This window comes from Poecile atricapillus, chromosome 2, assembly GCF_030490865.1.
Source record: "Poecile atricapillus isolate bPoeAtr1 chromosome 2, bPoeAtr1.hap1, whole genome shotgun sequence".
Lineage (NCBI taxonomy): Eukaryota > Metazoa > Chordata > Aves > Passeriformes > Paridae > Poecile > Poecile atricapillus.
In genome coordinates, this window is record NC_081250.1 from 46943174 (window position 1) to 46958098 (window position 14925).

At 42.9% G+C, this 14925-nt stretch overlaps 2 protein-coding genes across 3 annotated transcripts in view; both read right to left on the minus strand.

The window, feature by feature from the left end:
* DPY19L1 (dpy-19 like C-mannosyltransferase 1) overlaps positions 1–2890 on the minus strand; it is a 46874-nt gene extending 43984 nt beyond the window's left edge. For both annotated transcript variants that reach the window (XM_058833188.1, XM_058833187.1), the window contains exons 1-2: positions 2398–2890; positions 1431–1499 (exon numbers count right to left, since the gene is read on the minus strand). In XM_058833188.1, the coding sequence (XP_058689171.1) occupies positions 1431–1499; positions 2398–2689 (361 nt within the window). In that variant the 5' untranslated portion in view covers positions 2690–2890. The remainder of the gene's footprint in view (positions 1–1430; positions 1500–2397) is intronic.
* Positions 2891–6517: 3627 nt separating this feature from the next.
* The window catches only part of TBX20 (T-box transcription factor 20), a 56044-nt gene continuing 47636 nt past the window's right edge, over positions 6518–14925 (minus strand). The window contains exon 8 of the mRNA XM_058833509.1: positions 6518–6836. Coding sequence (XP_058689492.1) covers positions 6712–6836 — 125 coding nt within the window. The 3' untranslated portion in view covers positions 6518–6711. The remainder of the gene's footprint in view (positions 6837–14925) is intronic.

The window sequence follows — 14925 nt, forward strand, 5'->3', positions numbered from 1 at the left end:
TATCCACAAAGTGACCAGGTAGGAATACATCAGAATATTGTAAACAATGGAACCTGCAAGCATCAACTGCTTCTGTAGCTTAGTCAGGTTGCTACATTTTGAAATTCTGTGCAATAAGGATGTCTTCAGGAATAAGGCCCCAAGTCAACAGTCAATATGGAAAAAAAAAACCCAAACAACATAACAGGATGAAGTGTTGTATAAAACATCCTTGAAAGTCTGACAACTTTACTGCTACACATAAATTTGAGATAATTCTTAAGAGAAAAAAAATTACACTCTACAATTAAACTACTTCCAGCTGTGGGATCCTCTGTTTTTAAAATATGGGCCTTAAATCTTAAGCAAAGCAACAACAAAAATTCAAAGTCCTCTAAACTCATCTTTTAATCATAATCAAATCTCATAATCAAAGCTCACTATTTCATATTTAGTATATGTACAATCTTTGCTACTGCAAATACTGTATGCTAGTAGATACTTTGCTATTAAGGTTTTACTCCAGTTGAAAAACCTTCCTGAAATATTTAATAGGTTATCTGGATTTCACAGACAAATTCAATTTACAAAAATTATAAAGCTCTCTCCCTAATCTACTCTTAATTTCAATCAGAGGAAAGCATTTTTCAATTCTGACCACCATTTTAGCATTTCTATGTCATTTAAGTAACTATGAGTCTAGGAAATGCTGAATAAACAGATTTAAGCGAAGCAATTCAGGAACGCTTTATTCATTAATTAGTTTGTAAGCTAAGGGCTGTTTCTCTGCTACCACTTTGCAATGTAATTCATCAAATTGAAGAAACTCCCTCCGGCAACCAGGACTACTGGTGATGTGATTAACAGTACCAGCATCTTTAGAATACCCTGACAGTATCTACTAAAATACCTTTCAGGGTATACCTAATGGTGCATCTGACAAATATGCTATTAGTTAACATTTGTTAACTTTAGGAATGCATCTCTTTGCAAATACTTAAGCTGTTTTTTTCAAGACTTTAGCCATTTCATTATTTACTTATAAATATGCCCAAAGCTAGTAACATCCAAATTTACATCCCTCTACAACTGTATGTACTTCCACCCACAATTCATCCCAAACAAGCTGTTGCGATGACATTACTTAATAAGAGTTGCTGCCTTTTAATTTTTACCTTTTTTCCTAGAAACTAATGACTCGACAGGAGAAATCCATAAATATCTAGAATTTTTTTTTTCCTATAAATATTGTGATCATCAACTGCTACAGTAACAGCTTTACAAAAGTTACCAGGTAGGAAGGTATCTCCTGTCCCTTTTCAACATCATCTATGTTATTTGCTTTTTCCCGAGTAGTATTTCCAAATGTATTTTGACACGATCTACAATTCCAGAGAAAGAAAGGTAAAAAGATTAGTATTCCACCCCCACGATGTATTCCTTCTACTTACCCAGAAGAAATGTGAGCCATATCTTGCTATCAGCTTTTGTGATGAAGGCCTTTCTGTCGACAACAAATACTGCCAAAAGAGCACATAAGCATCACTTAAGCACAGCGTCTACAAAAGGAAATCTGAACTCTGCAACATTAGTTTTACGTAAAAAATCTTGACTAGACCTCAAAAATGCTGGAACTTCATACAGCAAGTCCGTAACTACACATAAAAGCTTTAAACATCACAGACAGACGACAAAAGTGACTATATAAATAATCCGGTTTTTAATTTCTGAAATAACTTTTACGGAATAACTTGTCAAAAGGGAATTTCTACATAGCTGTATTACTGGCAAATTCGCTCAAGCAGAAAGTCAGACTTTTAAAGAACAAACAACCTCCCATGCTTTCCAGCAGAAATAAGCTGGTCATGCCAGCACCGCAAGCTGCGATAGTCAACACCACCAGACAGGCTGTTTTAGCAAGAGTTAGTTACACAAACAGCATCTTTCCCCACTTCTCCCCCAAAGGATGCTGAAGTGGTAAAAAGCCCTTTCCCTTTCCCTCGCCCCCGTTTCTTGCCGATCCCTGTGTGGGTTTTGTCAGCTTTTCTCTCTTTGCCGTCCCCGCGCTGTGAGAGGCTGGAGCACGGGCCCGGGCAGGGCGAGAGAGCGACCCCGCCGCCGCTGCCCCGGGCAGCGCCAGACACCGCCCGCCTCCCTCCTTCCCTTCCTCCTTCCCTCCCGCGGGATGGACCTTCCTGCCGCCGGACCCCCATCGCCGCTTCCCGGGGAAAGACGTCCCGGCGCTCCCCGCCAACAGCCACCCCGTGCCACGGGGCAAGACTACCGCCACTTGCCGGAGAGAGGGACGGGAAGCGGCGCTCAGCCCCACAGCACTTCCCCCGGGAGGAAGGGCTAGCTCCCATCCCAGCGGGGGCAGAGGGAGCTGGGAGGGCGCAGGGTTCGGGGCAGGAACCTCACCTCGGAGCCGGTCTCCGCAGACGCGCAGGAGACTCAGGGGGCCGCGGCCCAGCACGTCCCGCTCCCCGTCCGCCGCGGGCCCCTCCCGGTAGGGTCCCCGGGGGTCGCCCCTGGCTCCCCGCCGGCCGCCGCCTCCCTTCCGCATGGCGCGGGCCCCGCCAGAGACCTGCCTGCCGGGCGAGTGCGGCCGGCGGCCGCGGCTGGGGCTGGCGCCCGGCGACTGCTGCTGCTGCTGCTGCCCGGGCTTGAGCGGCGGCGACTCTTTGTTCCTGCCTCGGCTCGGGACGACCATCTCCGCATAGTCCCCGCCGGGGCCGGAGCGCCGCGCCGGAGGGGAGGGGAGCCGAGCCGAGAGGGGCGGTGCTCAGCGAGGAGCTTCTCCCGCCCCCTGGCAGGGCCCGGAGGCCACGGGGCGGAGCCGCAGCCGGCGGGCTCGTAGTAACGGGGCGAGGGGGCGGCCGGTCCTCGCTCGGCCGCCGCCGCCGCCGCCCGCTCCGCCCGGCTGGACACGTGGGGACGGGGGCGGTGCTGCCGGCGGGGCGGGGAGCGGCTCCCGCGGCCCCCGCTCCGCCCCGCCGCTCACGGACGCGCCGGAGCCCGGCGGGGGGAGGGAGGAGGAGGAGGAGGCGGGAGCGGAGGAGGAGGAGGAGGAGGCGGGAGCGGGGCTCTTCCCGCTCGCTCCTTCCCTCTGTTTTCTGAGGGACGCCTGCGGTTCTCCCGCCGGTCCCCGTGCGGACAGGCCTGCAGTGCCCTCCGCGCTGCTGCGGCCTCGTCCTCCGACATCTCTTGGTGTTTCGCTCATTTGCCTTTCCCGTTCTCGGGCCGTTCAGCTTTGTAACATCGTCTGCTTAAACTGAGCCCACCCCAGAAGTGCCCGGCACCCCTCCCCCTGTTCAAATTCCCAAAATTAAAACTCCCAGAAGGTAAATTGTCTGTGTAACTGCTATGTTCTATAGGGTTTCCGCACCACAGAAAACACTTCCTTGTCCTGCTTCTTGTTCTGGAGTTTCATTGTGATTTTGCTTTAGCAATGCAGCCTCTTCGCTCATGAGCACCCTGCAGGTCCAGCCAAACTCTTGCTTTGGGTTCAGAGGCTAAAAGGCCCCGTTGCACATAAACGCCCTTGAGACATGAGGTGTTCCATGACTTTTCCGGAGCAGTTCTCTTCAGGAGCTCTCAGTAGCAATCCCTGAAGCTCCTACTCTAATTACTCCTCTTTGAAGAGTGGTGAATATACAGAACAACTGTGGAGCAAGACCCAGCTACAGCAAAGCCGCTGTTCCTCCTCCTTCTTGTGCTCTCAGGACAGAACAGTGCTCAAGCAGTGCCTCATCCAATAGGGATATATTAATATATCAATATATTAATTTAATTACTACTTTTTGATAATATTGATTAAATATAGCAGAGTGTACCTCTTCAGTAACAGCAATCTCTCTAAACAGATCCATTTTGCTCCCTCCTACCTGGCCTCTTCTTATTTTTCTCTTTCTTGACTGTACCTATTCCTTACCTCCCAGGTGCTCCTCACTGCTGCCTTCATGCTTTTCTTTATCCCTCTGCTCTCTTCATTTTTTTTTTTTGCTCCCAAGTTTTATATTTGAGTTTTCCATTCAACTATTTATTTTTACTTGCCTTTCCACTTTTTTCCTCTGACATAACATATGTAGGTTTCTTCTAAAATGTTTACAACCTCTTTATGTCCATCTCCTTTCCCTAATTATTTTTATTAATCCTATCCTGTGAAACAAAAGGTTTGAGTCTGTGGCAAACACCAGACTAAGCACTAAAAAAAAATTGTTTAGCAGATATATAACTGGCACATTGTAAGCACAGGAAAGTAATTTTTGTTCAGATCCAACCACTGAGGCAATGGAAGTGTAAGAGCAGGATGGCTTTTGCTGTCTTTGTGGTAGTAGTAAGGCTGCTTACACCCCAATAAAGGTGTAAAGATACAAACTGGTACTAAGCAAACCTGTGGGACTGACAGAAATCCTGTGTGTCCACAAGTTCTCTTGGCCCCATGTTTCTTTCCTTGCTGGGGGAGAATCACTACTCATTTGTAGTGGGAGTTCTATCATTAGCTGTTTTGGGGAGGTAACTGCAAAGGACATGTATTACACTGATCTCAAAAAAGCAAGCAAGGAAGAAATACAATTTTTCATATAAGACAGCCAGTCTCCTGAGTACCCAGGCTCTTCTTCCAACATGAATTATGTGTGGCAGTTTCATATTGCAAGAAACATTTATCTGTGCTTATTACATACTAAATATAAATAAAGGCATAAAAGGAACACCCTTCAAGTGTTTGAAGACTACATACTATTTTCCCCGCCTGCTTTACAGGAGAAAAAGTCCCACAATCTGTTCTTTTTTGTATTTGATTTTAATTGAGTAGCCTTGTTGTAAATTCAGTAACCAAAGGAGTCTATTGTTGCTGTCTGAGTGATTGAAGGGTGCAGGCTCCAGATAGAGTTTTCTACATAACCAGCACAGGAAAAGAGCAGTATTATATGTTCTGCTGATTTTTAACTCCTGTAACCTATATTTCAATTTTTGCCAAAATCGATAGAGTCATGGAACACTTAGAAACTTGACGGGTTGATATTATTAAGGTTCATAAAATAGCTCTGGAATGGCTCAGCCGTTGAGATTAACTGGGCCTGCTCCAGCCTGCAGCAGATCAATTACCTTCAGGCTGTTTTCTCTTAATAAAACTCTTCAGGCAATTTATTTCAACAGGTACCACCCACAGAACGTGGTTACAAAGGCACATACTACTAAACAATCCTAAAGGTTTAAAAAGTTACTATAAGTGTTCAAAAACAGAACATCACGTTCTTAAATGTAAAGGCGCCCATCTTCAGCAACCATGACTTGCTGTAGTAAACCTCCAACACTACTTCAGAAGAGCTGCAGTAGAGCAGTACACCTCTAAAAATAAAATGACATTTGTTTCAATCTATACAATACAAGTAGTAAGAAATAAAGCTTGGGTTTATATCATCACAGGAATTGCATATTCTTTTGGGAAGTGCTATGTTTAATATCCAGCATCATGTTTCAGACAGTGTAGCTCATTACTGATCCTGCACGTCACAGCGAAAGGATGATTCCAATAAATCAGCACATATCTTTCTGCTTGTAACAAAAAAGGAAGGGAAAATAGATTCTATTTCTCAACTCTCAAGGGTGCTGAAGGACATACACAAGTACATAGGAAAGACATCATCTTAATCAGATTTTCCTAACTTATTTTGTCCGAGGAAAGCAAAATCCATAATATGTGGTTCCATAGTTTTCTGCTTTTCCAGGACAAGGCACGTTCTGGAACACAATATTTCTGTTTCCACTAGGTCTTCTCTATCTCTTTGCTCACATATTTTCTGTGATCACTGGACTGTCTCTTCATATTTCCAAACCACTGTGACAGATATCAGCAATCTCATCTGGATAGTGGTTGTGACACATTGTCAGTGGAAGTAATTTACAGTCCTCAGGAATAAGCCCCTGCGAGTGAAGCACATTGGCCTTGGCAGTTCCTATATATTCTCGAACAGTATTTGTTCCTCAGGATGCTGGATGGGCACATCTCATTATCAAACATCAAGAGCTTGCTTTCCTCTCCCCCACTCATTCTCATCTTCTTTATTGTTCCATTACACCAGTTCTCTCTTTGTCTCTTGCCTCAAGTGAGACCTTCACTTTCTAGTTTATTACGAGTACCATCCCCTTCTCTCTTCAGTCACCTTCAAGGTGTTCTGATAAGGGTGCCTGTAGAGATTCCTTTTTTTTGTCTGTAATGATGTTTCTGCTTTGTTCCAGTGGCACTGCCTCAGAGCATATTCTGCAGATTTTGTGACAAGGCTGCCGTTTCCACCTACCACAGGGCTTTGCTTCTGTGAAGTTTCTGTTGATCCCCCACACTTTCACACGTTCAGCAGCAGACTTAATAATAGCAGGACTGCATTGTAGCAAGTTGGGGAACTTCAGGCTCCCTTTCCTTGGTTCATTTAATCCAAGGTTAGCATTCAGTGAAGGCATGTTCTAGAAAGTGTGGCTGTTCAGAAAACCATTGTGTGGCTGCTGTGTGGTTCGATGTACCCAGCCTAGCATTGAATGTGCCATTTTGAGTGCTGACAGCGAGAGAGCTGCAGCAATGTGGAGCTCAGAGCCTCAGGTAACTAGCTGGGATGTTAGAGCATTTAGAGCTCCACGCCATATGGCCGTATGGCCATATCTGACTTAACTCATTATTTATACTACTTGAGCTTCAGTCACACAGCAGACAAATTCTTACTTACAGAAAGATCTTTAGGGCAACAGAAAGAGTTGGGACCTCTTCTTTTGAAGACCAGGAGTGCAGGAGACAAAGGAGTCCTGTAAGGCAGAAGTAAAGATGCAGGATTGCCATTGGAGTTTGTACATGGAGGAATTTCCTAGGGAAAAACAAAAAGAGCAGAATGCAGTGGCAAACTATCATAGTGTGTACCCTGTCCTATTTAACAGCTTTGTGGGACCAGTTCACCTTCTGCAGGATACAAATATCCCCCCTTGAGCTGACCCCTTTAAACATCCATTACCTATATTCTGAGGAAGAAAAAGTATGCTCCTGGTAGGTTAGTAATCTGATTTCTACTTGCACATGTCTGTTCATATGTATCTTTAGTCACTTTTAAAGTTGTAGTTGCATTTTAACTTTTATATATATAAAAAAATCCATGTAGAACTGGATTATCTGTGTCTATATGGCTAATTGCTCATACAAGGAAAACCTTTTTTCTACTAGAACCAAATAAGAACAATTTACCTAGCTTGTCTACCCTGGCAACAACAACAACAAAAGAAACAAAAAAATCACATATTTTGGATGAGAGGTCCTGAAGGCCCTTCTTTCTTTGACACAGAAATTATTTCCTTTGTTTTTGTAATGTTGATTATAAGTCTCAAACTTCCTACTGCCAGAATAACACTGAAGAACATTAGTGACTCAGAAAACCTAATTAGTCTCCACCAGAGTTCTTCTTATTTCTTTGCTTCCAGTTTCCAGTACCACATATTCATGCTACCTTAAGTGCTTCCCTGCAGCTCTGAAAATAAAATAGTTTTAAAAAAAAAGGACTGCTAAATACTATGACTTCAGGAAAGAAATTAAATACACTGAGAACCTTTTAAGCAGTTCTAACATATTTCCAGTTACCCTTCTTTCCTTGCTGCAGACAGAACAATGAAAGCAGCACACGCATTCACTTGCCCTATTGACCAGCTGACTGGGGAGATTTGGCAATGCCCCTTCCTCAGGCATGGAGTGGGATCATCTCCTCCCAGCTGAGGCCTGGAATGTTTCTGTAATTCTTCACTGTTCTGAGGACTTTTAACTCCCCTGCATGACATAATCTCCTTTCAGATTTCAAAATTAAGATCTCTTGCTGTACACGCCGCATTCTTATTGCGTGGCATTTGGCCGCTGTGAGTAGTCATGCTAATTTGGCATAGATGCCATGATTCACAGCCACAGCAACTGCATCTCATTATGCTTCTATTTGGAGGAGCAAATTACAGAGAAAGTTACCTGAGGACCACAGAACTCAATATTTACAAGCAGAAGTGATGGATCTGGCTTCCCCTAACCTGATTTACTAGCCACGGTGGTTTTACTTAATTTTTTATGGAGTCGGTGTTTATCTGCTGTGTCTCTAAGTAGCAGCTGCCAAAAGATGCATCAGAGAACACGGAGGAAACAGCTTGCAGCGACAAGCAGAAGCTAAGTGATAACAACAGAACAGGACCATATGAACATGGGCTGAGTTACTACTATATTTCATGGCAGATGCTCCCTGCGTGAGATTGAGAATATAGACACCACTTATGGTGGAAATACAGGAAGGTCAGCAGTGGACTTAGAAGCAGGAGAAAAGCAATGATCTGGAAGTACTCACAGAATAGATTTTCAGTGAACAACTGGCAGAGCAGCCAGATGTGAGAAACAGTGGGGCTCTTGAAATATGTTGCCATGTTGAAGTCAGTATATCTGCATCGGTGGAGATTTACTGGCAAATCTGTTTTGGCAAGAGAAGCTTGTGGACCACTGTGTAATACAAACAGCTGATCAGAAGCAGCAGCAGCTTGCATGTTCAGATGTTAGCAAGTTTTTTTCTGCTTCACACTTTTCTTGACCTGATTTTCATTTTGGTGGGGATCCCAGAATGTGCCTTGCTGCCCTGGTTACTGGAGGTAGAGAAGAAGCACATTAAGACAGTGATAAAAAGATAGAAAGATAGTTTTACCTCTGGCAAACTGAGCAACATAGCAGACAAGACAAGGCAAAATAATCCTACACATCAAACACCCCTTAAATGACAAAGTCGTGGCTTGGGAATGCTGTTTGCTTCCTGCATATGACTGAGAAAGGGTGAATTCTTTATGACAAGCTGATGTGACTAACACAGTCACTTTGAGGACTGCAGGGCATCCTTTCTTGGTAAATCTGGTCTTTTCGCTAAATACCTTATAAAGAGGAGAAAAAAAAAATATATACTTAGCCTACAAACCCTTTGATCAATACCCATACAAAACTAAAAATGTGATACAAATTTTATGCAGAAAAAATTTGAAAATGGTACTTGGAGTCCCTGTTGGTGAATAAAAATAGTAGCTGCATCTCCTCATCTCCTTCCTCACCTTTTCAACTTTTTGACAATCCATCTCAGAGCATGATCCTAAATACTTCATTATATATTCTTAAACTTCGTTAAGAATAGCACCCAACCCAGGCTTTAAAGACTGTGTTCACAAAACATTAATATATGTCACAGTATCAAGCATCTTGATGAAATTTATCCCTTTTTTCAGTTTGCTACTGTGGAAGTTTGTAGTGATAATTCCTTTACACTATCTCTAAGTCCAACCCCTCCTTGCTTTTTGACATTATTTCTCTAGTCTCTAGAACTACTAAGAAACAAACAGAGCTCTTTTTTGGTTGGAATAGGGCATTTGTCTGATCAGCTGTGCTCACAAAAAGGCTCAATTACAGCCCAGTCTGAAGCTTATTTTTGAGGTCATAGTGCCCTCTACTGTCCAATGCATCCTCTCTGCTGCCGCATCATCATAATTAAAAACACCAGCAGGTAAAATAACACGTTCATTTGTGTTTCAATATACCCGTTCATCTAGGCTAGTAGGCCAAGTCTCGAGTTGTTTGATTGATTGAAAAGAAAACAGATTGGCCCGGCCATTATAATTTCTTGCTGACTCTAATACTGCTTTGTCAGAGTTGCTGGTAATTTAAGTTAAACCACTGATCTCTGCAGATCTTGAATCACACCTGACTTGTAAATGTTGAGTACGTCTACATAAGGAAGCACTTGGAGATGCATGCAAAGTAAGAAAAATCAGGCCTGTGTTTCAAGTACAAATTGTAAATACCTCTGCCACAGATTTGTATTGCTCCGGGTGATCATTCCAGCTCTGCAGATACAAATTACCTGTTACATACAGAAGTGTTCTTTACAAGCTCCTCTTCAATTTGTGTTTGCCTTCAGTCTCTCCACGGGTGGTGTGTGGCAATGTAGGCAGTTTCACTTCCTTGTGAGTGTTGCCTGGAGCATTACAGACTGTCCTGGGAGAGAGCCTGGGATCATTTCTACTCTCCCACCTACCATTGCTCACACCACAGACCCTTGGTGACACTCCCTCTCTCACACCAAAAGCCCCATTTACATTTACAAAAGGTATGGACTTCTCTGCCCATTCTATTCCTACTATTAGAAAATCCTACTTACTTTTGATGTTACCAAAAACAATTCAAAAGAAGTATCTATAGGCAACAAAAATCTCTAGCCTTACCCACTTCTCAGGAAGCATGCAGCTGTTATCACCGAAGAGATTATGTGAGGGAAGGGGAAAAGCTCCTTCTAAAATATACTGCTTGTTTCATGTTCTCATTTTCTTTTTAGTTTGACAGAACAACTCATTATGCTCAGACAGCAGCAGCTGACTTACTGTTTCACAAGGCAGGTGCAACCACTCCAGTTCCTCAATGTGCTACAACTTGTTTCCCAGTAAGGGATCTTGTAGCATGGCTCCTGTGGCATGACACGTGGGAGTTCAGAGGATTTCCCTTCCGGGCAGATTACACTGATGATATGATATGTATCAAGGTATATATTGACAATGGGCTGAAGCCTGAATATAGGATGGCATTCATTTTCTGCTGCTAGCCCCACAGCAAAAAGAGGAGAATTCACTAAACAATGCACTCTCAAGTGTGCACATACAAGTATATGTGTTTGCATGCACATATATATAAAAAGCATCTATGAAATACTATGAAATACTAAAAATCCTGCGCTGCTGGTCAAGGAAGGCATATTTCACAAGACAGAGCTGTCTTCAGCCATTTCTCCCATGCAGCTGTCATGTTACAAAGTCACAGAGAATTTCATCGAGTAGAGCTGTGCTTCCAGAATGAGTCCTGGGGCTGCATTGCAAGGAAACTGTGGCCCACTCATAATCCTGGGTTTTGCTGAAGAAATACTTCATGGGAAGGATGCTTTTAAAATTGCCACTTAATGGAAGGAGAAGAGGATTCCAAAGAGCAGAATGCAGAATGACTGTCAGAAAAACGTGATAAAGTTTTAAAAGGTATTTTCTCTTTAGAGAAAACTGTCCACCCTGTTGAGGTGGTACTTGGAAAAATTCTACCTGCCTTTCAAACAGAAAGAGCTTCAATGCGCACTAACAACTCACAAACTGCCTGTACCAGGTTTAAAGTAGTTTCATGTTAGCACACAATTCCTTTTTGCAGGCAGCATGGAACTTCCACATTCCACATTTCAGCTGTCATTATAAGCCTTATTGCTATCATTGTTAGAAAAACTGCAGAAAAAGTAATGAAAAATAAATTATGACAGTCTTACTTTCCAGTCATCTGTTAACTTTGGTTAGCACTGGGGAGATCTCAGCTAAAGGAATGTGTCCAGTAGTGAACACTGCACTTCAGGAAACATGGAAGCATTTCCACTGAAAGACAGGGACTTTTCCTAATCTCCTTTATCCCTTGCTGTCATCCTTATTTTACATCAGCCATGGTATTTGCAAACCAGATTTCCCCCTCCACCAAGCACATACACACAGCAAAAAACACTCTTGAAGTCTTCACAAGGAAGATGTAAAAAGTAGCCTGGAGAAGAGTAATCAAAGGGAATGTAGTATCAGTTTTCAAATAGGCAAAAGGTTGCTACAAGAAGTGACAGAAGCACTGGATAAGGAGTGAAGGGCTAAAATTTCCATCTGAGTCAGGTTAGATATTAGGGCCAATTTCAAAAGAAAGAATAGTTAAGCAATAGAATCTTTAAAGGACCTCTGGAGTCTCTATTGTTGGAGCCTCTTAAAAACAAATAAGATAAACATCTTCCAGAGGTGGTTTAATTATAAACTGATCTTGGCTTAAGTCAAGGGGATGATCTCTGAAGACCCCTTCCTGCCCTACCTATTATTATTATTATGTACCAGCAAATCCTTCAGTGAGTATTTACGAAAAAAATTCATCCCAAGTATCCCCTGATGAAGCTTTGAGCTGGAGACCACCCAGCTCCTAATATACTGAGGAAAATGCTACTTTTATCCTGAGATGCCATGCTGTTTATCATAAAGGTTCTGTGTAACTTGCAGATTATGAGTCTTCAACAATGAGCTGCATTGGCAACACCTTCAAATTTTGCCAATACCTGAAAAAGAAGGAAAAAAAAAAAACAAGGAAAAAGAAGGAACTCTGGAAAGAGAAGAGCAGGGTCAAACCTGTAATATCTGCTTGGACCTTTCTCTTGAGCTGGGAGAGCAGAAGAGGAAAATAAGGAAGAGGCAACACTGAGTTTGCAGTTGAAAACTAGATCGGGTCTTAAAGAGGCACGCAAGTTTCACTACTGGGTCTGCCACAAATCTACTTTGTGAGTACAGTGGATGCTCTAAAATGAGGTGATACCAAGAAAGGAAGAGAGCTGTGACAATAATTGATTAGCAGCATTGAGAATAGGGGATGTTTATGCAAAATGAGAATGAAGAGGAGCAGGCAATAAATGAGGAAGAAATGTCAGAGGACAAAGAAGGAAAGAGGAAAGAAAAGTCATATTGGAAACTAACTTTAAATATGCAAGTGCAACAGAGGCCTAACTCCAACAAAAATTCTGTGCTTTCAGTGTTGCATATGTTTTTTAAAGGAGTGCTACAGGTTGGAAAAAAAATATCTAAGTGCTGTAGTGAATCTTGGCCCTGGAACCTGGATCCCCTAACCTGCTGCTTATAGCAGAGATCCCAAAACCTCACACTCCCAAGGACATGTAAAAGCCAGTCAGCCATGGTTAAATTTCTCATGTAATTCAAAAGATTGAGAAGGTATCTTTGTACGCACCTTCTCTACCTTAGGACACAAGAAGTTGCTTTCTCATGGAATCATATCCACTCTATTGCCACATTCAAGGGTGGGTCTGTCTGTCTCTTGTGTGATGGATTTTTGCTGTTGTCTTCTTTTGAACTGAAGGTTACTTCTTCCTTAGGATTTCCACAAATAAGTCCCAAAGGTCTTGTGAAGAGCCTGTTTCTGGTCCTCGCTCCTCATTGTCACTGCTACCTGAATTGGAATTGTACAATGATAGAAAATGCTGTGTTAGAAGGGCCCCATCAGGATCAATGAATCCAATTCCGTGCCCTGCACAGGGCACCCCAAGATTCACACCATATGCCTGAGAGCACTGTCCAAACACTTCCTGGAATCAGACAAGGCCTGGTGCTGTGACCACTTCCCTGGGTTCCAGTGCCCAACCACCCTCTGAGTGAACAGCCTTTTCCTGATATCCAATCTAAATCTCCCCTGACTCAGCTTCATGATGTTTCCTCAAGTCCTGTCCTGAGAGTGAGGAGATGAGTGTCTGTCCCTCCTCTTCCTCTCACAAGGGAGTTGTAACTGCAGTGAGGTCTCTCCTCAGTCTCTGCCAGGCTGAACGGACCAAGTGACCTCAGCCACCTCCCATACGACTTCCCCTGAAGGCACTTCACCATCCTCATTGCCCTCCTTTGGATGGTCTTTAACAGCTTAATGTATTTTTTATATTATGGTGCCCAAAACTGCACACAGGACTCAAGGTGTGTTCCTTGCCTGGAGGGTGGTGCTGTGCCTGATGCCCCCCAGGACAGGGCTGGCCCTCCTGGCTGCCAGGGCTCTCCTGACTCATGTTCAGCTTTCTGCAGCGCTGCTCTCCAGCCTCTCATTCCCTGTGCACACAACCACAGTTGCCATGTCCCAGGTGCAGAATTTGGCACTTTCCCTTGTTAAATTTCATAGAAGAACAACTGCACCCCTTTTGCAAGAAGAAAAGGAAAACCAAAAAAATTTGCACCCACCTTGCAAAAAGAAAGATTGCAACTGAACATTCAAGTTTTTTTTATACTTCTCCAATCTCTGCTCTACTCTTGGAGTTGCCCTATCCTTGTCCTAAAGTCCCTGTAATTTTAGCACTAAAGGATTTGGATTTTTTTTTCCTTGGGTTTAGCCCTCCTGTTTCTAAAAATCTCTCCAAATATGGCTTGGAAGAAGAAAGAGGAATTCAAACACAAGACCAGTCATATGTCTTTACTCCTCAGAGGTGGCAGGGTGATGGCAGACACATGCTTTGGACTTCAGCATTTCCATTAAAAGAGAATTATTCCCATTTCACTAGGGAATTCAGCTGACACAACCTGATCCTTTTGCAGAGACTGTATTCATCCTTTTCAGTATGTGATTCCATTTCTTTTATTGTGTCAACTTAAATACAAAATCCAAAAATCAGGAAGATTAAAGAGGAAAATAAGTCCTTATGCTCATGATTTTTAGTCAGTTTCCTACAAAAAATATGTTTGGATATGCATATATGAATTTTTCTAATTATAGGAAATTATTTTTCACTATATAGCCAGTTTTAACTTAATGCAACATTATACTTTGAAATGGTGGGGTGTGGCTGTGTAATTCGATGGCTTCTGTATTAATGACAGTTAAATCAACACAATCAGTGGAAGGAAAAGGGAACAAAATGCTGAGACCATCATCATGCTTTCTGAGACCTGAAGGGCTGCAAATGTATGAAAATGACTGCCACAAAAGAAAATACATGCATCTTTATGCAAAACATGCAATCTACATAGCTTTGCCCTGAGTAAGGTGTTAGGTGTGGCATGCTTACCCGGTTCAGCAGCAGCAAGTCCTGAGCAGCTATTCAGTTACACAACTCTGGTGTGGAAAGAAAGCTCTAAGTGGGTGCAGACATTTGCTTTAATCTTTGCAAGGCTTCCTGAGCTTTATAAATTGGCTTTTGTGTAAATGAAAATCAGGCTGTGTATTTTCTGCCTGGTACAGTGTTGAGTGCATGTTCCAAAAGTATTTAAAGATTACTTCTTTGTTAAGATACAGAGCAAAATACTTTTTTTGTCTACCTGGAAGAAGTTAGAGGTAGTACATGTGGATACAAGCTAATTCTTTTCTCTTGTTCAGGC